Here is a 21,938-nt window from a genome sequence, read left to right as displayed (position 1 = left end):
TGTGCACAGGCTGCCACGTTCATAGGGTATATATATATACATGTCGCAGAGATGGGTATTACCCTTCATCCAACTCATTTAGCTAGAACTCTCTAATTCTTTTTCTTTCTCCGATCGTGCACCTCAAAGTTGTACTGCGTTCAAATAAGCTAGACGCCGAGAGCATACAGTACAATGGGGTTCGTCTACCGGATCGCGAGCCCGTCGGAGTACCTGGCGATCACGGGGTACGGCATCAACGACGTGAAGCTCGCGAAGAAGGCATGGATCGCGCCGGGGCAGCGCTGCACCCGCTTCGACATCTCCCCCGTCAACTACACCTTCGAGGTGCAGGCCATGAGCGCGGAGAAGCTCCCCTTTATCCTCCCGGCCGTCTTCACCATCGGCCCCCGCTCCGACGACGAGGAGTGCCTCCTCCGCTACGCCAAACTCATCTCCCCCCACGACAAGCTCTCCCACCACGTAAACGAGCTGGTCAAGGGCGTCATCGAGGGCGAGACCCGCGTGCTGGCGGCGTCCATGACCATGGAGGAGATCTTCCGCGGCACCAAGTCCTTCAAGCAGGCCGTCTTCGAGAACGTGCAGCTGGAGCTCAACCAGTTCGGCCTCATCATCTACAACGCCAACGTGAAGCAGCTGGTGGACGTGCCCGGCCACGAGTACTTCTCGTACCTGGGCCAGAAGACCCAGCAGGAGGCCGTGAACCAGGCCAAGGTGGACGTCGCCGAGGCCCGGATGAAGGGCGAGGTCGGCGCCAAGGAGCGGGAGGGGACGACGCGGCAGAACGCCGCCAAGGTGGACGCGGAGACCAAGGTGTACACGGTGAAGCGGCAGGGGGAGGGCGCCAAGGAGGAGGCCAGGGTGAAGGCGGAGGTGAAGGTGTTCGAGAACGAGCGCGAGGCGGAGGTGGCGGCGGCCAACTCGGAGCTGGCGATGAAGAAGGCCGGGTGGGAACAGCAGGCGCGGGTGGCGGAGGTAGAGGCGGCCAAGGCGGTGGCGATCCGGGACGCCGAGCTGCAGGCGGAGGTGGAGCGCCGGAACGCGGCGAGGCAGACGGAGAAGCTCAAGGCGGAGCACCTCAGCAAGGCCGTCGTCGACTTCGAGATGAAGGTGCAGCAGGCCAACTGGGAGCTCTACAACCGGCAGAAGGCCGCGGAGGCGAAACTGTTCGAACAGGAGAAGGAGGCGGAGGCGCGCCGGGCGGCGGCTGAGGCGTCGTTCTTCGCACGGCGGAGGGAGGCCGAGGCGGAGCTCTACGCCAAGCAGAAGGAGGCCGAGGGGCTGGCGGCCATGGGCGAGGCCCAGAGCGCGTACCTGACGGCGATGCTCGGCGCGCTTGGGGGCAGCTACGGCGCGCTGCGGGACTACCTGATGGTCAGCTCGGGCGTGTACCAGGAGATGGCGCGCATCAACGCCGACGCCATCAGGGGGCTCGAGCCCAAGATCAGCGTGTGGAGCGGCGGCGCCGGTGGAGAGGGCGGCGATGCCAGCGGCGGCGGCGCGATGAAGGAGCTGGCGGGTGTGTACAAGATGCTGCCGCCGCTGCTGACGACGGTGCACGAGCAGACAGGGATGCTGCCGCCGGCGTGGATGGGCACTCTGACGGGCGGCCCCTCAACGTCTAGCTGATGAGGTAGATGTGAAATGTGAAGCTTTGTATTAATTTTCACTTTTTCAAAAGATAAAAAAAGCTTTGTGTTTGCCAGGTGAGTGAGTTTGCAGTAGCTGAGCTGAATCAAGGACATCGCATTAATGTAATGTGCTCCGCATTTGTATCTAAAAAATGGAAACCAGTGAAATTCTTTTTGATTGCTGTATATAACTGCCACATTGTGTAAACAAAATTAAATGAACAACTTGTGCATTTTTAATTGGTTGGAGAATCTGGACATGCAACCCTTTTTTTTTACTGCTCCCGCCTGTTGCAAATTATAGGTCGTTTTGACTTTATTAGATTCATAGACTTTGTTATGTACTTAAATATACTCTATGTCTAGATGCATAATAATATCTATGCATCTAGAAAAGTCAAAACGACATGTAATTTAGGATGGAGGAAGTACTATGAATGCCATTTTTAGTGAAAAACGGAACCCTGTAGCCTAGCTTTGCATCATTTCCCAATTTTTCAGTGCGCATGAAGATCAAGACCATATCATCTTGCGGTGTCCCATGACTAGGCGCCTGTGGCAAGCCATCGAATGGGACGCTGACCCGCATCTGTCTTCCTTCATGGACCTTCGGTACATGCCGCAACTCCATGAAGATATCTCTCCTAAAGCCCAATCCACCATCATCACTGCCATCACCTGGAACATATGGAAATCTAGGAACAACTCCATGTTCAATGGGAATTAAACCACAGTAAGTGCTTCTGACGGATTCCTGTACCACGAGTACCTCCAGGAAGGGGGAATTGATGACCCGTAAAGACGATGACATGAGGCCCAAGGCCTGTCAAGCCTCAGGTGCCCCAAAGCAGCCCAAGGATTCATCACAGCCCATCTCCCAGGCGAAGGTCGGGTGCAACAGGTCTCCTTTCGCCTCCATACCATGCGGAATGGGACCCGCAGGGGCCAGAAGGTACCACCTACCCCTTGACCAGGGGCGACCGGAGACGCCTCCTGGCGCATTTAATGCAGGCTGAGGGAGGCAGGCTGGCTTCTGCCAATAGGCTTAGGGGTGCGGCCACACCCTTCGAACTGCCCCAGGACTGTCAGGATAGTGAGGCCATGCGGCCCGTACGAAGTTCACGCACCCTAGCGTCATCATCACCCTGTCTGCCGTAATGATCCGTCAAGCGTCAGGCATGGCAGCCACGGCAGGCCAGGTACGGACCCATCAAGCGGGATGGGACCCAAAGCATGACGACATGACAACGAGTGGTTGCGAGGTGATAAAGAAGGTCGGGGAAAGCCATGGGGAGCGGCACGCCCCCTCCAAGTTGTTCGCTCCCGACCTGCCTCCGGCATCTCGGGTATAGACATCGTCAATAGCACCCGTCCCTTTCCCTGCTACGAGGTTGGCGCATGGGATGGGGCGTGCGATGGAGCAGGCCGAGCCGTGCGTAAGCAGCCCATGCCGCATAGGAGTTGCCGTACCAGCCGCGCGTAGCCCACAACCAACAAGGGGAACATGACAAAGAGGCTCCATAATGCCAAGAGGGGCTAGGCCACCCCGACCAAGTCACGCCACACACCCTCCTTTCTTCAACATTGTCGCCTGGTCCCCAGCCTATATAAGGGGAACCAAGCCTTCTTTCTCTCTCACACACATTCACAACCACACACACACCTACGCACGCCTGTTTGCAAGCATCCCATTGTAAGCCAGTGCACTCGATCCAAGGAACATGACTCCTGCAGAAACTGGATGTAGGGGACTCCCCGAACTAGTATAGTCCCTCTGTTCTTGTGTACTAGCCATCGATAGTGAGAAAAGCACGACGTATAATCACTAGTCGGTGGTACGAAACACCGATAATTGGCACGCCAGGTAGGGGGAGTCACGCATTCCTCGTTAGATTTTGATGGCTTCCTTTATTTTCAGCGACGGCGCTGCGTCGGGTGGCATCATTCACTTTGGGAGCCTTGAGTTCGTCGTCGACGCTGGGGGTGAGCTGCAGCCCGACCCCAACTTCCTCCTAGCCCAGGCTTTTCGCTTTGGGAGCCTAGACTTCATCACTGACCAGCTAGGTCATCTTCACCTCCTTAAAGAGGGGTTCCCCGTCAAGTCAGAGCCGAAGGGGAAGCCACCCTACAGTGACCCTGCTGCACTGCCCATTGACGGTGACGCCCTAGCGCATCAGATCGATGTGCACCTCGGGCTGAACCCTGAGTCGGAGGCCTACCAGTGCACCTTCTACGCGCTGGCCAACATCTTGACCCAGCTCTCAAGGGAGGCTCTACTCCCTCCGAAGAGTGAGTTCTAGGATACTACGGTCCTGCTGTCGTATGACCTCCGAAACATGGCTCAACTTTTCCAACTGGACCTCGAGCACCGGCACTATCCCACCCCTGCGAACCCCACGTTTGTGGGAGCGGTGAAGCATGCACTGACATCCTTCCATGACCTAATGGAGGCACACTCCGCGAGCAGTTCATCATCACAGGTTGAGATTGTGCACCGCGACAACCTATCGCAGGAGTGCTTCATGGCTAAGCTCACCGCCCACACTCCGCCCGATGACCAGCACCCCCAGCCATACTAGCTCACCGCTGAGCAGCGGGAGGCTTAACTTCACAAAAAGGTGGAGCACCTGGCCACTGAGGCGGCGGAACTCAACGGTCGCTGCGCGTGCAGCTAGAATGTGACCATGCCGAGGTGAACATGCAACGTGGTGAGCAAGCGGGCAGCACAGCCCGTGTCCACTTCATGCACGACAAGGATAGCCTCCACCACTTCACGCAAGCTAGCCAAAACATGGCCGTTGCGGCAATGACCCTGCGTTCCATCCCTGAGCCGTAGGACCCTGAGGGCCTGCGTATCTATCATGAGCTCAAGGGGCTGCTCGAGGCCATGACGGTCCAGCAGGCGAAAAGTTCCCTCCAGTGAAGATAGGAGGTGAGCAGCAGCCACCGGATGCAGAGCGCGGGTGGCCCTCAAGCCTCCCGCACATCCGTGCCTCCCACATGTAGCCAGCAGGAGGTTGGCCAACCCGCATAAGGGGTGCTAGAGCCACAATGACCCGCCACCTTGGTGCACAGTCACCTAGGTGGCGCCCACCACACGCGACACATGAACAAGGCGCAGCGCTGCGAGCGTACCGAGTCTGACTAACAGTGCCATTACGACCGCGACGACCGCCACAACTATCCTGATCGCTACCACGAGGGCTCACGCTCGCTGACCCTGGATGGCCCAAGCTCGAAGGCTTTTAGGAGATTCTCCAGGAGTACATCCGCGGCTTCTCCCGATAGTGCAATGAGCTTCCCGATGTGGTCCATGTCGATGTGATCGGGGCGTTCATCTCCGGGACCACCTCTAAGACCCTCGTGCACAAGCTCGGGTGTGCCAAGCCTTGCTCTACCAAGGAGCTCCTCGACATTGCCACCAACCACACCTTTGGAGAGGAGGCAGTGGTGGCGATCTTTGATAAAGGGAAGGGTGCGCCTAAGCGGAGCAGCGAGGAGAAGGGTGCCTCCTCCTGCCACAACAACAAGAAGAAAACGAAAAAGAAGCGCCATGATGGCGACCTCATGATAGCAACTGATTGGGCAGGCAAGCAGCCGCAGACGAGGGCAAACCCACCCGCGACCACTTTGAGAAGATGCTCGAGGGACCGTGCCCAAACCACAGTTTCCCCGTGAAGCACCTATACAAGGACTATGACCTTATGAAGTGTTACCTAAGAGGCGACCTCAAGGTCGGAGCAAAGGGGAAGCAGCAGTCGGTCACCAACGTCAACGCTGGGGACAAAGACGCCTTCCCTGAGCCCCGGGACTGCCTCATGATCTTCAACGGCTCTGACTTCTATGAAGGTTGCAAAATGAAGAACATGGCCAAGCAGGTATTAAATGCTCACCCAGTTGCTCTTACCTACCTAAAATAGTCGGATACGGTGATTATCTTTAACAGAATAGATCATCCTGACCATGTCGGGGCGCCCGGAAGGCTCCCCCTTGTTGTGGTCCCAATCATCGCCAACTCTCACCTGTCCAAGGTCCTCATGGATGGGGGCTCCAGCCTCAACATCATGTACATCGCCACCTTGGATGACATGAACATACCAAGGTTGGAGATCCGACCAACTGCGACACCTTTCCATGGGGTCATCCCGGGGAAGCAGGCGGTCCTCCTGGGGTAGATCGACCCGCCCGTCATGTTTGGCACTCATACCAACATTTGTACGGAGATCCTAACCTTTGAGGTGGTGGACTTCGAGGGGTCTTACCACACAATCTTCGAGATCCATGCTATGCAAAGTTCATGGTGATCTCAAACTACACCTACCTCAAGCTCAAGATTCTCGGGCCTTGCGGTGTGATTACGATCAGTGCTAACCCTGAGTTTGCACTTTTCTGCGAAATGGAAAATTGTAAGCTCGTGACACAGACCATCTGCTCCCTTGAATTCTTTGAGATCCAGCAGATCACGCAGGAGGTCGCCTCGGACTCCAACAAAGCCTCGAGCTCGGGGGCCTTCATGCTCATGGAGGACACCAAGGTGGTCCAGGTCGACCCCATGGATTCCAACAAGGTGGCGTGGATTGGCACCACACTGTCCTCACTCATAGACAAATTCTAGAGAATCGAGAAAGAGCGATTACTTTTAGGATCTGAGAAAACAAGCCAACATGAAAAAAAACTCAGCACCAAGAACTTTGCCTTTTTACCTCCAAGCAAACAAAGAGCCCAATCTGAAAACCAAGCGAACTTAGCCAGAGACCCTCCTCTCTCTCCCGATCCGACCAGGCCCCGACCCCTACCCATGGTCGTCCCGCTCGCACGAGCGCCGCTGCCGCGGGTCCAACTTCGCCCCACTCCCACCGTCCGGTTAGTCGCGCACCTACCCTCTCCCTCTCCGATCCTCACCGCCGGCTCCTCGAGGTCCAGGTCGGACCCATGATGTAGCTATCTGTTATCCTCCACCATTGAAAGCGGGCAGTGTCGCTGCTCCGTGAAGCCAGCCTCCACCGTTCCTACCACTTCAGGTTCGGTGAAGACCGAACTTTTGCTAGGGCCGAACAGGCCACTACCAACTTGGGACGGGCAGGGCTAGCAAGGGCACACCACAGACCCAAGCCCAGAGTCTGCACCAAACATCCACACCACCTTAATGCCCCCACTTGGGTTACAAGCCTGCACAACCGAGCTCGGCAAGGATGGCTCACGAGGACAAACATTTAAGCTAGTGCGGCCCTGCTTTGGATGGCGAGGTGGTACTGATCTAAGGAATAGGAAAATTTCACGTAGGTCCCACACCGCACCCACCCCTAGCCTTATCCTTTCTCATCTCTCTCCCGTCCGGTCCTTATCCTCTTCATCCCATCTCTCTCTCTCTCAAACTCTCTGTCTCTCCTCTCCCCTCTTTATATGGAGAAGGCGGCGCATGACCGACCCCAGTGGTAGCCTGGGGGCGTGGGGTGCCGGCGGCGGCCGAGGGTCATGGGGCCGTAGCGAGGAGCCTCCCGGACGCGGATGCAACGGCTTGGCCACGGGCGCCGAGCCGCGTCGCACAGCGCGCTGCTGCCGCCGAGCAGGCCGCACGCACCACCCGCACAGCAGGCGGCTCGGGCGCGGCCAGGGCCGGGGCGGCGCGGGCGGCCGGCCGTGGCAGGCGGGCGGGCGGCGCGGCCGTGGCGGGCGGCCAGGGCTGAGGCTGCGCGGCCGGGGCCAGGCTGGGGCGGCGTGGCGCTGGCGCGGTGGGCGCGGGCCTTCTGCATCATCCGGTTCGACCTGGGAACGCGGGCAGCTGGTGGAGGCGTGCTTCCCGCCCGACACGCTGGCGGCGGCCTCGACCGCCTCATCACCTTCTCCTCCTTCCCGGACTCCATGTCCCACCACCTCCCGCGCCACCGCTCCTCCATCTACGACTGACTCTTCTCCTTCCGCGTCCTGCCCAGAGGCCTCCTCAGCTCCATATCTCTGACAGGTGGGACCCACCTGTTACGAGCAGAGAGGAGCCGTAGCAGCGGCAGCATCATACGGGAAAAAATGGCGGAGAGGGAGCCACGGTAGTGGCGGATGGATGAAAGAAACGGAAGAGGAGGTGGACAGGTGGAGTCGCGGAGAGAGGTGGGACCCACGACGGATGGAGAGGGAGACGGAGGTGGGACCCATGACGGATGAAAAAAATTTGATGGAAGCATTACTCGCTTTAATATTAGGGAGAGAAATTATATAAATGGACTACACCAAAGAGCACTACTATCCTATCCTCCTCGTCAGGCTTCGTGCTGTCGTTTTAAGTAAATGTCAGCAGCTCCATGGCTCAACGCATTCCAGTGAAAAGGAACTCGACCGTTCGACGAACACTTCTCAATTGATTCCTCCTGTAAAAAAAGAGTTTCCATATAAGATATGAGTTGTCATATAAAGCCCCTTTATTCCCGGTTGGTATTTTCAACTAAAGATCACACCCTCATCCCACTAGCCATTACAATCGGAACTAAAGCTCCTTCGTCGGTGGTGGTTGTTTGACCCGGGATTAAAAGTTCTTTAGTCCCGGGTCAAAAATGACCAGGATTAAAAATGCTGGATGGAAGTTCGTTCCTCTACTGGTGCGTGCTGCCACAAATTTTTCAAGTATCTATCCATTACTATCTTAATACGTTAAAAAACGCTACCACATTCGTTGGTTAGGAGGGGTTAGAAATAAAAGGAAACTAGAAAGCGTGGGCCCCGACGTTGCCGCGCCATCGTCCTTGCAAGTGGTAACTGTTTTGTAGGCTGCACCCTGATTTGGATGTTAATAGTTACTATATGTAATGGGTGTTTAAACTTGGCTGTTAGGACAAGTACATTGGTGTTGTCTAATAGACGGTCTTATGCATTGACACGAATCTTGAGATGACTCAACAGTCAACTTGTAAAATGGGTTGTCTTATAAATTGTCTGGTAGACTTATATAATTTCTTAATTTGTGCACATCAAAAAAGAAATATTATGAGTTGCAGTGCAACAATAACTCGTACAATGGTTGTTCAGTTGTCTCGTAGTTCTACAATTTAGCTTATGAGACGGTTGTTTCGCAAAATAACGACCTCTTTCTCTCTCCTCCACATCATCAAAAATCCTACGTGGCACAATATGAGACGAACTACGAGACTTTAAGAAAGAGTAGATATGTAAGAAAGACAACCTTGAATGAACCTTTTTTATACCATATCACTAAAAGTTCTATGGTCTGCATCTAAAATTCTGAGGGACGCTAGCTTTTGGCTGCAAATAAATAACGAAAAGAAACATTATTGGAAGATATACATGACTACTGTTTCGGGAACTCTCCAGCTAAGAAGTCCTTAACGGCAATACACATCAAATAACTTGGCAATACTAATTGCATCACTGTAATTGCCACTTCAAATTCTCTCCACCAGAAAGGATTACCACAATTGTACATGTGAAAATAATTGCCTTGCTTAGAACAAAAAGTTTAAAGTTGACATAAACACATTACGATATATTGGGTAAGCATTAGTTAAACACTTAAACAGAACATCTGCTTTAGAATTCTGAGGTAACGTGCCTTACTTATGTACAAAAATTTTCAGTAGCAACTATAACAACACTACTGGAGAACTCACCTTCCATCCACCCCTTTTGTCCTAGTTTAAAGTTGGCTCATGACTAAAAGTGACGCGCCACGATAGGCTAGATTGGGAGGGAGCTTTAGTCCTCATTGTAAATACCAATCGGGACTAAAGCCTCCCCTTTAGTCTCGATTGTGACGGTCAGATTTTTCCCACCGATGGCGACACCCTTTTGTCCTGGTTGGAGTTTCCAACCGGGAGTAAACTTCCAACTGGGATAAAAGGGGTTTGTTTTTGTCCCGTTTAAATTTCCAACAGGGATAAAATCTCCTCCCCTACAATCTCGCAAGACAGAGACCTCTTATTCCTCCTCCAGCCCGAGCCACTCCACTCCACCAGAGAGCTTCATCCTCCTCTCCATGGCGATGAAGCAAGCTTAGGGGAGGTGCTGCCCGAATTTTTTCTTCATTTTTGTGGAAATTTCACTCATCCAAAGTGTTGCGAAGGTTAGATACTTCATCCTCCTTTTATTTAGTATTATTATGCATTGTTTTATGCTTTAGAGAGGGAGAAAATTGAGTTTTTCTAGAATGAGGGAGAATGGGGAGGATTTTTATTTATACATATTTTTGTGCTACTGATGGATAGTTGCTTGTTGTATATGATTTGTATTAGTTAAAACAACTTGATGTGTGGGAGAATGTGAGGGAGAATGGAGAGGATTTTGAGCTAGAATGTGAGGGAGAATGGAGAGGATTTCAATATTATGTATGAGAAAAAATTAGAGTAAATGTGGTTTTAATATTTAGTCATTGCAATAAAATTAAGGATATGTGGAGGTGACTCTCGATGGACTTCGGAGATGATTGAGTTAAGTGCAAAGATAGCTTGGAGGACGAACATTCTGCTATGTTGTATCATTATTTTAGGATAATTGGCTACGTGAAGTCCACTATGGAGCGTCTGTAATCTTTAGTCCATATGTATCTTTATTGTCTTGTTATGAGTGTAATCTTTATATGTACCTTTAGCGATTGTTATGAATGTGCAATGGTGTAATTTTTATGTGAATTGTTTCAATCCATTATGTAGGTTGATTAGTGTGAATTATGAATATTGATCAAGTTCTTTATCTAATACGAAGACCTATGTCCATTTCTCGCACAATACGATGCAGATGGATCGGTAATGGATGTATAATGTGGACAGACGGACCAAGGAGTTTGTTGATGGCTTGCATTATTTTCTCGAAGTGACCAAAGTGAACAAGCCAGAGAACGGGTCCATATGTTGTCCATACTTCTAATGCAATAACAAGAAGGACTATTCAGGGACTATTCACAGCCACTTGTTTAGATACGGTTTTATACCTAACTATTTGATTTGGACCAAGCACAGTGAAATAAGGGTTGTAATGGAAGACGACGAAGAAGTGAAGGATGATAACAACATTCTGGACTGGGCTGCAGGCTAATCTTTTGTAGATACTACAATAGGCGAGGTTGATGAAGATGAGTTTGCAGAAGACGGCTCTACTAATGACCTTGGTCAGGTGCTACAGGATGCACACAAAGATTGCGAAACTGTGAAGGAATCAAAAAAGTTACAACACATGATTAATGATCACAAAAAATTATTGTACCTAGATTGCGAGCAGGGGCATAAAAAATTGAAGATGTACGAATTCTATGAATGGTACATGAAGAGCAGTCTGCCAACGAGAGGGAAACGTTCGGTCTTAAGGTAAAACCGATAGATTTTTTCGGCGAAGGCGACAAAATCCTGTGGTTGGAATTCAAGGATATATACGAAGTGTACCATCAGGGTGCCCTTAACGTCTCTCTCATCAGCGCCTGGGCTCTATAAGTGTCCGTTTATCTATATGTAAAATTTAGCTCATATCATTATTTTTTGTGCGTGTGTCGCCCTACTAACTTCGTCTTCCATTTTATGTAGGATGCTAATTCAGACGTGCCGCAAAGAAGCGTACTTACATGTTGGATTCATGGATCCATCCCTAGTTAACCAAAACCAGATACGGGCTCAGCTAGAGAAAACCTTAGAGGAGATATACAATTTCCTAGACAAGCAACATTACAAGAGTTACATACCACTGCCATACAACTTTGAGTAAGTGTGGGTATACCGTCTATTTTCATTTTCTTTTTCCTTACTTGATTAATGTTAGTTAGTTCTAATATGAACATTTGTGTACGCATTTTCCATTAGATCCTCCTAGTAATTGATTCTGATAGAAGCCACATCACAATTTACGATTCGTTGAGGAAAAACTGACGGACTTCCAAGACATTCAAGACATGCTAAACATGTAATAATTCTGGATCTTTATCTCTATGCAAAATTTTGTTTCCTAAATTTTCACCTAACACTGTATCATTCATTATTTTAATCCAGAGCGTATGGAAACAATTCCTCAAGAAACACAAAGCTCCATTCAAAGAAAAATTTGCATGGAACATAGACTTCCCGGTATGTACGAAGTTTGCACATTTGTACATTCTATAGCATGAATATTTCATAACTTGTTTGTTTTCCCCACTGAAGTGCTTAAGACAGGAACCCAGGAATAATCTATATAGCTACTACGTCAGTGAGCACATGTATAGTTTTGTGAAACCCAAGGACCGACTCCGCATGAGATGAAAGTACGTAAAATAATATTATTAATAGTTAATTATTTTCTAGCTTCTTATATTTAATATTCGTGTAACATTCACATATTTTCAAATTACAGATGTATAATATTCAACTAAAACTCTTGGAGAAGGAAAGAATAGGGGCAATATGTGAAGATCTCGTGGGATTCTTGGTGGACGAGGTGGTAAATCTACAAGGAGAATTTTATTACAACAGATGAAAATTAGAAGCACCGAGCAACACCTCGACGGGAAGATCCTAGGAATGACTAGGACAAATTTTGTGTGTGTGTGTGTGTATATACACTAATTGTATAAATACTATAGTTTAATTTGTATAATATGCTAAGATTTGTATAGTATACTAAGAATTGTATATATAGTAATCGTATAAATAATACTAGTTTAATTTGCATAAATACTAGTTTGAGTACTAAAGGGTAACTAAAGGGGTGCATGAAATCACAGGCGGCGCCTGTAGTTTCATGCATGCCCTTAAGTCCCGGTTGGAAAAACCAACCGGGACTAAAGAGGGGCTTTAGTCCTGGTTGAACGACCCGGGACTAAAGGACCCCCTTTTGTCTCAAAAAATTTATCCTGGATGATTTTTCGGTAGATTTGAGGCCTACCAACCGGGATATAAACTTGAATTTTAATGCTCCTTTTGTAGTTTCATGTTGTAATGTAGTTTGAGGTACCAACATTCTTCTCCTTTTGTAGCAATACAACATATGAGTTCCCAAGCTCCCTTAACAATCTTGAAGGAAGCTCTCAATGTTACTGCTCGTTGAGTGCAGACAAAGATACTAACAATAGGGTTAGCAGTTGTCAGGAAGTGAGAAATGATACATTCTGTATTAAGTAAGATCACAAAACACTTTATGAATAAATGGTTATGCTAATACAGATCTAATTGGAAAATCTGTAATATTACCCTTGTAACTCAGGATAGTTTGAATGCCTAGATTGAAGGAATATGTGTTGGTCAATTATAGCACCAGCTGCACATAAACAAGGCTGAATATCCTGTAATTTATCATGTGAGTTTGGTAACCATCACGAACTTTTCAGTGCCAAATATGATTTTAAAAGGACAATTACAGCTTCTCGTTAAAGGGTTATAAGCTATCAAAGCCCTGTGGGCATTCATCATTCTTTTGAGTTAAACGTATCATATGATTCGATAGTAAAGAAATCACAAATATATGATCTCCAAGATAAGGGATCATTTCAAGGAAAACCTAATAGGACAAATCTGATTATGACTTCAGATTTGCAGATTAGCTAGCAACTTCTATCATATACAACTACTGAATATCACTATTTTATATAAAACATTAATGGCAGGAAACCAAGTCAAGCAACATAATGTGATCATGATCATAAGCTGATTAAAAAATTGCCACAAAATTTGCATGGTACAACCAGAAGTTGCCAACTTTTGAAGAAAGAAGCACTAGGGAAATGGGGTAGAGTGCATTACTTCGGAAACTACACGAGGGAATATATGTTTTCACGTTCCTGTTTAAAGTTGAATTCCATTTCCTAAATTGGCTGATAAAATGATCCCTGCTACAGAAACCGGAATTTACCATAAAGATTAAACATAGGTCCCTGCAGTGCAGCGCCTAATATTTCAGATATGTAGTATGCCGTTTTGTGGAGGATGGATAAATTAGAATATTTCCGCGAAGAACGTTGCTAGTTATCTTGAGAACTCCTAGGGGTTTTCCTTGCTCCTCTTGCCTTCCTATTTCAGCCACGGGTCCTCCAAACTATAAATATGGCCAATCTCCATCGGCACGCAAATCAATCCACCAGAACTTGATGAAACCATGAGCATTCACCAGAGGGAGCTGAGGGCCGTTGTAAGTCTTCGAAGTTGTCTAGAAGATGGCTTAGACCGACCTTAGCCGCCATAGCCTCACTACGCGGTTGTACTATGGTGGAGTTCAGGAGCTAGTTGTGATCATCAATGGTATGTACTCGGAGGTGATGATCTAAATACATCTATTATATGAGCAATGTTTCTTATGTCATCTGATCTGTTAGCAACTCAATACCTTCTTTTATGCTCTTCTATCTATCATGAATATGCTTATTCCTTAGTCTAATATATGTTTAGACAACATAGCATGCTTTATATAATCATGGTGATTAGATCTAGTTTGTTGATCCTTCTTGATAGCTAGATATGTTCACCTTTGTTCGTGCCCTTAAACTACCTTTGCTGATAGGGGGGATCATGTTGGGATCTGCTTCCGTGTAAGGTGGGGGCTTTTGGAAGGTTGACCGGAGGTAGTAGTTTAAAGATTGTTTTGGATGAGATACATGTTGTACTTGCTTATTAGCTAGAACTACAACTAATAGATGATAGGCTCTTGCTATCCTTGGTAGTGTTTTCTTAAATATATATCTGTGGATGTGATCAATCTGTGTTCTCATACATCAAGGATACCCTTTGTATGCAATCTATGCTTCATGTTAGGATTAGATCCATTGAGCTACATAGAAAATCCTAGTCGGTTCGTTGTCGATCCACAGATTGATAAACCTTGGATGGAATACTCTAAAAAAAATTACGATGATTCGTGCGCTTGCGGTTCACAAATTGACGCGCTAGGAAATAATTTCAAATACGTAGATAAAAAAAATTCTGTAGATGACTTGGAAGCAAGCACACGCAAAGCTGCATGGTGGTTCATGCCGATCCGGAGTCCGATCCCGGCCTGGCAGGCCGTGCGATCATGACGTGCCTGAAAAAAAAAATTCTACACCTAATTTGCCGGCAACCGACCATGCAAAATTCTTGGTCAAACCCTACTAGAGAAATGACCTTCAGTTCCATTTGGGAAACCTCAAAGAGCTCCTCAAGCTGCTTGCATAAATCCTTAATCGTGTTGTATTGGAAAAAACAAGAATATAATCCGAGTTATGAGACAAAGATAAACAAGGGGGGGTTTAGTCATTGTTTCAAGCTATAATGGCCAGCTACTATGAAACTGAAAGTGTGGGAATAGTTGATTGTATTCCATACGTGTACAAGAGTACATATAGGGCAGCCGGGGTGGCATGCAAGCCTACCGCACAGGCGCGTGATTACATCCACAATTAAGGGACCTACTATATATACAATATGCTAACACTCCCCCGCAGTCTGATCGGGAGCATGGCGGACGTTCAGGCTGGATCAAAACTCCTGAAACAATGAGGTAGGAAGGCTCTTAGTGAAGACGTCGGCGTACTGTGATATCGTCGGAACATGAAGTACCCGAACGTGACCGAGGGTGACCTTCTCCCTGACAAAGTGAAGATCAATCTCAACATGCTTTGTCCGCTGATGCTGCACCGGATTGCTAGAGAGGTAAACAGCACTGATGTTATCACAATAGACCAGGGTGGCACGGCGAGGCAGGTGGCGAAGCTCGGTAAGTAGCTGGCGGAGCCAAGTAGCTTTCAGCAACACCATTGGCCACAGCACGATACTCGGCCTCTGCACTGGACCGGGAGATTGTTTGCTGATGCTTGGAGGACCAGGACACCAGATTGTCCCCAAGGAACACTGCGTAACCGGAGGTGGAACGTCGAGTGTCGGGACAGCCGGCCCAGTCAGCATCAGTGTAGATGACCAGCTCCGCAGGTGGTGACTTACGCATGGTCAGCCCAAGTGAGAGAGAACCCTGCAGGTAGCGCAAAATCCTCTTGAGTGCAGCAAGGTGGGGCTCACGAGGATCATGCATATATAAGCAAATCTGCTGAACTGCAAAGGCGATATCTGGTCGGGTGAAAGTCAGATACTGTAGAGCACCAGCCAAACTGCGGTACTGTGTGGCGTCGGCAACCGGAGCCCCATCTGCAGATAATTTGGAGTGAAGGTCAACAGGGGTGCTGCAAGGTTTGCAAGCACTCATCCCGGCGCGCTCCAAAACATCCAGAGTGTACTGCCACTGAGAGAGAAAAAGGCCACCAGCACAATGTGTCACAGAGATGCCCAAAAAATGGTGTAGCTGTCCCATATCGGTCATGGCGAACTCACGCTGGAGAGCTGCAATAATTTGCTGGAGAAATCTGGCGGAGGAGGCAGTAAGAACAATATCATCCACATACAGCAGCAGATAGGCAGTATCTGAACCCCGATGGTATGAGAATAATGAAGTATCAGACTGAGTCTCAACAAAGCCGAGGGACACAAGGTGTGAAGCGAACCTGTGGCGCCAGGCACGGGGCGCTTGCTTCAGGCCATAAAGAGACTTGTTGAGGCAGCAGACATAATCCGGACATGAGGAGTCAACAAAACCACTGGGCTGAACACAGTATACTGTCTCAGTGAGGGTGCCGTGTAAGAATGCATTCTTGAAATCCAGCTGATGAATGGGCCACTGCTGAGACAATGCCAGAGATAGAACCACCTGGACAGTCGCAGGCTTGACCACTGGGCTGAAAGTCTCGTCATAATCAACACCGGGGCGCTGTGTGAAACCCCGCAATACCCAGCGAGCCTTGTAGCGATCAAGGGAACCATCGGCCCGCAACTTGTGACGATAAATCCATTTGCCAGTCACAAGATTGACACCAGGCGGCCGAGGAACAAGGCTCCAAGTGTCATTGGCGAGAAGAGCATCATACTCAGCCTGCATAACGGAGCGCCAATTGGGGTCTGACAGAGTGTCCCGAACAGAGCGCGGCAAAGGCGACATGGGCACAGTGTGGAGGTTGAGGCGATCCACAGGTTGGGCGATGCCAGCCTTGCCGCGCGTGCGCATTGAGTGCGCATTGGTGACCAGGGTGATGGAGACCGGGCGAGTGGCGATGGTGCGGCCGGTTGTCGTGGAGCTGCTGGCAGCAGCCCGTGCGGATGGCACAGGGGTAGCAGCACCTGGCACCGTGGTGCTGCTGGCAGCAACCCGTGCTAATGGCACAGGGGCAGCAGCACTGGATGGTGCAGTAGGCGAGGCGATCGGGGCGCTACTGGCAGCAGCCTGTGCGGGATGCACAGGGGCAGTAGCGCCGATCAGGGGTGAGCTGGGCGACCGTGTTCCAGGGCTCGGCGGTGCAGGAGCAGACTGGGACGTGGCAACAAGTGCATGCACAGGCACAGGGCCATGCACGGCGGGCGGCGTCGGAGGAGCTGGGGTACCTGCATGCACAACGCGAACTCCAGGAAGTGGAGCGGTGAGATCATGCTCATCAACGAGGAAGTCCAAGGCAGAGGAAGCCATGGGCGTGGCCGACATGTCGGCTAAAGGGAAAAAAGATTCAACAAAAACGACATGTCGAGAGAGAATAATACGATTCGACTGGAGCTCGAGACACCGATAGCCTTTGTGTTCCGAGGAGTAGCCAAGGAAGATGCATAGGGAAGAACGAGGTGCAAGTTTGTGGGGTGCTGTGGAGGACAAGTTGGGGTAACAAGCACACCCAAAAACTTTGAGATGGTCATAGGAGGGTTGGGTGGAATGAAGGTGGGTGTAACGTGTCGAGGAGGCGAGGGTTTTGGTGGGGAGGCGGTTCACAAGATAGGTGGCAGTGTGGAGGGCCTCAACCCAGTAAACCGGAGGAAGACTCGCCTGAAATAGCAGAGAACGCATAATATTATTAATGGTGCGAAGGGAGCGCTCGGCTCTGCCATTTTGCTGAGAAGTATATGGACACGACATGCGGAGTGCAACACCGTTGGACAGAAAGAACGTGCGGGTGGTGGAATTATCAAATTCACAGCCATTGTCGCACTGAACGCTCTTGATGGTGGTGCCAAATTGCGTGTGAATAAAGGCAAAAAAATTTGAGAGAGTGGAAAACGTCTCAGATTTTAGGCGAAGTGGAAACGTCCAAATGTAGTGTGAGCAATCATCAAGAATAACAAGATAATATTTGTACCCTGACACACTAACAATAGGAGATGTCCAAAGATCACAGTGTATCAAATCAAAATTATGACTAGCCCTTGAGCTAGATGATCCAAAAGGAAGCCGTGTGTGATGACCAAGTTGGCACGCATGGCATATATGGTGGAGATCATCTTTATTACATGAGATAACACTGGAACTAATAAGCTTGGACAGAGCTTCACGCCCAAGATGCCCGAGACGACGATGCCAAAGTGAGGTGGGTGCAGCGATAAGTGCGGAGGTGCTGGTGGCGGGTGGAAAGAACGGGTAGAGGTTGCCAGAGCTATTGCACCTGGCGATCACATTCCTGGTTTGCAAATCCTTCACAGAAAGACCAAACGGATCAAATTTAATAGAACAATTATTATCGGTGGTTGTCGTTGTCAGGATCAGCGGATCAAGACTTAGACTAGTAAATTTCTTTTATGCGCGTGAGCCTCAGATGGTTGCGCGGGAGACACGGATTAGACTGGTTCAGGCAAGGGAAGCCCTACGTCCAGTATCGAGAATGCTCGTGTTGCCCGCGTGGGGGTTCTGTAGTAGGGGGTTACAGATTGGCGAGAGAGGGACTGGTCCCAAGTCTCTTCGGTCTTCGTGCTCTTAGGAAGAATGGTAGTGTACTATCGTATGCGGGAGAGGAAGCTGATGGATTCGATCCCCCTCTCCGGCTCTAGGTTCCTCCTTTTATATCGCAAGGGGACGGCCGGAGTTACAATTGGGATCGGGTAAAGAAGGTCTGTAAAGAGTAAAGAGTAAGATGGTAAAAAGTAAGGCAGGAAGGAGGGGAGAGATCCTAGGCGCCCTGATGTCCTGCCGACCCTAAACGCGTGCCGTTGTGCATGCCGGAGGGGGAGGTCGCCGGATGCCAAGTGTTGCTGCTCCCCGTAGGTAGCTACTTCGATGTTCGTAGGTACCAAGTTAGATCATGATGAGGCGGCTTCGTCGTTGCCCCGGCGTCCGTTAGGGAGGACGGTGGATGCCGCTGCTCCGGCGATGGCTGCTGAGAGGGAGGGCGTCACGTCCGCACTGTTGGGTGCGCGGGACTCGAGGGTGTGCGGGACCCGAGGACAGGCCTCTCTCTCCTTTGCTCCGGTCGGCGCAGGTCATGAGTGCTCCGTGGCGAATGAGAGCCGGCCGCCGGCACTGTAGCCTGCACAGGACGGTCATGCACGGGTACTTGCGCCAGGTTGCGTGAGGGGCTCGGTCGCCCTGCCCTCTGCCAGCTCTGTGGTGCATTTATGGCGAGGCCGATGGGGGGACCCACAGGATTTGTCTTGTCTATGCGGACCGTATCCGAGGGGGTTCCCGGACTTGTGGGCCCCAGTGCGCCCGACTCCTTCGGTCGCGGTCGGACGAGGCGGAACTTTCGTGGCACAGGGTCGGACGCCCCCGACCCTGGGGTCGCGGTCGGGCGAGGCGGGAACCTTGCGGAGGGGGATCGGGCGCTCCCGATCCTGGCGCCTGGGTCGGGCGAGGCGGAGAGTTGATCATGCTTTGGTAGGCCTGGGCCTTCATGTTTGCTTCTTTAAGCAGTGTGTTAGGGGGTCATTTAATATTTCCCCCCAACAGTGGTAAAACGACGAATGGAAATCAAATTCTTAATAATGTTGGGGGACACCAGAACATTGTTAAGAACAAGATTACGATGTGGAGATGAAAAAATATGTGATCCGGTGGCAGTGACAGGAAGGAGTGCTCCATTGCCCACAATGATAGATGAAGGTGTAAAAGATGATGGTGGGGAAATGGTGGAGAGGTTACCAGTATCCGCGGTCATGTGAGAACCAGCACCGGAGTCGGCGTACCACTCGGACGGTGCCGGCGGAGTGAGCGTCATGGTGTTGAACGACTGCGCCAGGGAGTCTTGAGTCCAAGCGCCTCCATGGACGGGGTTCCAGGGTGCCAGCTGTGACACCTGGTAGGCTGGCGAGGGCGCCTGGAACGCTGGCGCTGCTCCCCCGTAGACGTACGGTGAAGGCAGAGCGGTGTAGCCGGAGCCATAGGCGCCACCGCTCGGGATGCCGCTGAAGGAGCTGCCGTAGCCGTACTGCGGGACGGCGGTGAACGCTGGTGGCGCCGGTGGAGGACACTCGTAGGGCCACATCTGGAGGATGCTGGCCCAGGGGTGTGCAAATGACGGGTGCATACCCGGGGATGCATGGCTGAAACCGGGAGGGGCGCCATCAGCAGGTTGCTGCTGCTACTGGCCGCCACGTCCGCCGCGGCCGCGACGTTGGCCAGAACGCTTGCCACCAGTGGGTGCTCCCTGCTGTCCACCAGAGGGCGCACCGTGGGGGCGCGTAGGAGGAGTGGGCGCCCCATAGCGCGGCGCGGCAGGGCCACCAGTGTTTGCCACCGGGCGTGGCGCGGCGATGAGTGCGGCGGGAGGCGAGGGCGGCCTCGCGTCGATCTCCATCTCCTCCAGGAGGAGGTGCGTCCGATCCTCCGCGAAGTTCGGGAACGGGCAATGCATCTTGAGAATGGACACCATGTGGCGGAACTTGCCGCTCAAGCCACGGAGGAGGGTGAGCACCATTTGCCGATCACCGATGGGGTCGCCGAACTCGGCAAGTGACGCAGCCATGGACTCGAGACGATGGCAATAATCTGTGATTGTCAGGGAGTCTTGGTGGAAGTTGCGGAATTGCGTCTCGAGGAGGAGGGCGCGGGATTCCCGCTGACCGAGGAACTCATCCTCGAGGTAGCACCAAGCTTCGCGTGCAGGCGCTGCCGCATCATGAGCGATTGCTGTAGATCGCCGGAGACCGTGCCGTGTATCCATGTCAACACGACACAGTCGGCCTGCACCCACGCCGGGCGCATGGGGAACGCCTCATCCTCAAGGACGTGGCGAGTCAGCGCGTACTTGCCGAGGACGGTGAGGAACATGCCGCGCCACTTGGTGTAGGTGTTGGTGGCCTGGTCGAGAATGACGGGGATGAGGGCCTTGACGTTGACGACGGCGGTGGCCTGCGCCCAGATAGCTACGTGGGCGGCCTCATACTCATCCAGCGCGATGGAATGGAGGCGCTCTTCCTCGGCGCGGCGTGCTTTCTCAGCACGGGCCTCTTCAGCGGCCTTGGCCGCAGCAGCCGCGGCCGCAGCATCATCGTCGTCCGCCATGAGGGGCAGGACCGGCAGCCGCACCCGGTGGCGCGATCAACAGCACACCCGGCGATGTGGGCAGCAGGCAAGCGTATAGCACATGCACAGCCCGTACAGGACGCAGCACACCCGGCGATGTGTGCAGCTCCAAGCACGTACAGGATGTACAGCCGCGTACAGCACGTATAGCACGTTGACGACGACGGCGGCGGGCGGGAGACGTACAGCACGTACAATAGAAGATCAGGAGAGGAGGTAGGATCGGATCGGCGGCCACACTCGGTGACGAGGGAAGCTACGGGGCGGGCGATGGGATCGGCAGCGCGGGCGATGAGACCGGCGACACACCCGGCGACATGTAGTCAGCGACGGGGGTGGCGATCGGATCGGCGGCGGTGCTGGTTTGGGTCGCGGAAGGGTAGCGGATCGGAACCGCGATTGATACCATGAAAGTGTGGGAATAGTTGATTGTATTCCATACCTGTACAAGAGTACATATAGGGCAGCCAGGGTGGCATGCAAGCCTACCGCGCGTGATTACATCCACAATTAAGGGACCTACTATATATACAATATGCTAACAGAAACTCTAGGAAATAATTTCAGATATGGAGATAAAAGAAATTATGCTGATGACCCGGATGCAAGCAGCACACGCAAAGCTGCATGGTGATCATTCATGCCGATGCCCGAGTCCGATCCCAACCTGCCGTGCCGTTCGATCATGATGTGCCTGCAGATAAAACAAGTCTGCACCTAATTCGCCAGTAACCGACCATGCGAAATTCTTAGCTAACACTAGTTGAGAAATAACCTTTAGTCCCGATTTAGTCCCGGTTAAGAAACCTCAAGAGCTTGGCAGGCTGCTTGCACAAAGCCTTAATCGCGTTGTATTAGGGGAAAAACAGGAATCCGAGTCACGAGACAATGAGATAAAAGGGGGTTTAGTCATTGTTCCAAGCTACAATGGCTAGCTACTATGAAACTCTAGGAAATAATTTCAAATATGGAGATACAAGAAATTCTGTAGATGACTCGGAAGCAAGCACACGCAAAGCTGCATGGTGGTTCATGCCGATGCCCGAGTCCGATCCC

The 21,938-nt window shown here is 51.1% G+C and overlaps 1 protein-coding gene across 1 annotated transcript; it reads left to right on the top strand.

Moving 5' to 3' along the window:
* LOC117837069 (flotillin-like protein 1) lies at positions 1-1,871 on the top strand. Its single transcript, XM_034716639.2, has 2 exons — positions 1-1,633; positions 1,707-1,871. The coding sequence occupies exon 1, from the start codon at positions 175-177 to the stop codon at positions 1,627-1,629; it is 1,455 nt and encodes a 484-aa protein (XP_034572530.1). The 5' UTR covers positions 1-174; the 3' UTR covers positions 1,630-1,633; positions 1,707-1,871.
* Positions 1,872-21,938: the final 20,067 nt, after the last annotated feature.

This window comes from Setaria viridis, chromosome 9 (assembly GCF_005286985.2).
Source record: "Setaria viridis chromosome 9, Setaria_viridis_v4.0, whole genome shotgun sequence".
Classification (NCBI taxonomy): domain Eukaryota; kingdom Viridiplantae; phylum Streptophyta; class Magnoliopsida; order Poales; family Poaceae; genus Setaria; species Setaria viridis.
Note: the sequence above shows the minus strand (reverse complement) of the source record. Positions and strands in the feature narration are given on the sequence as shown.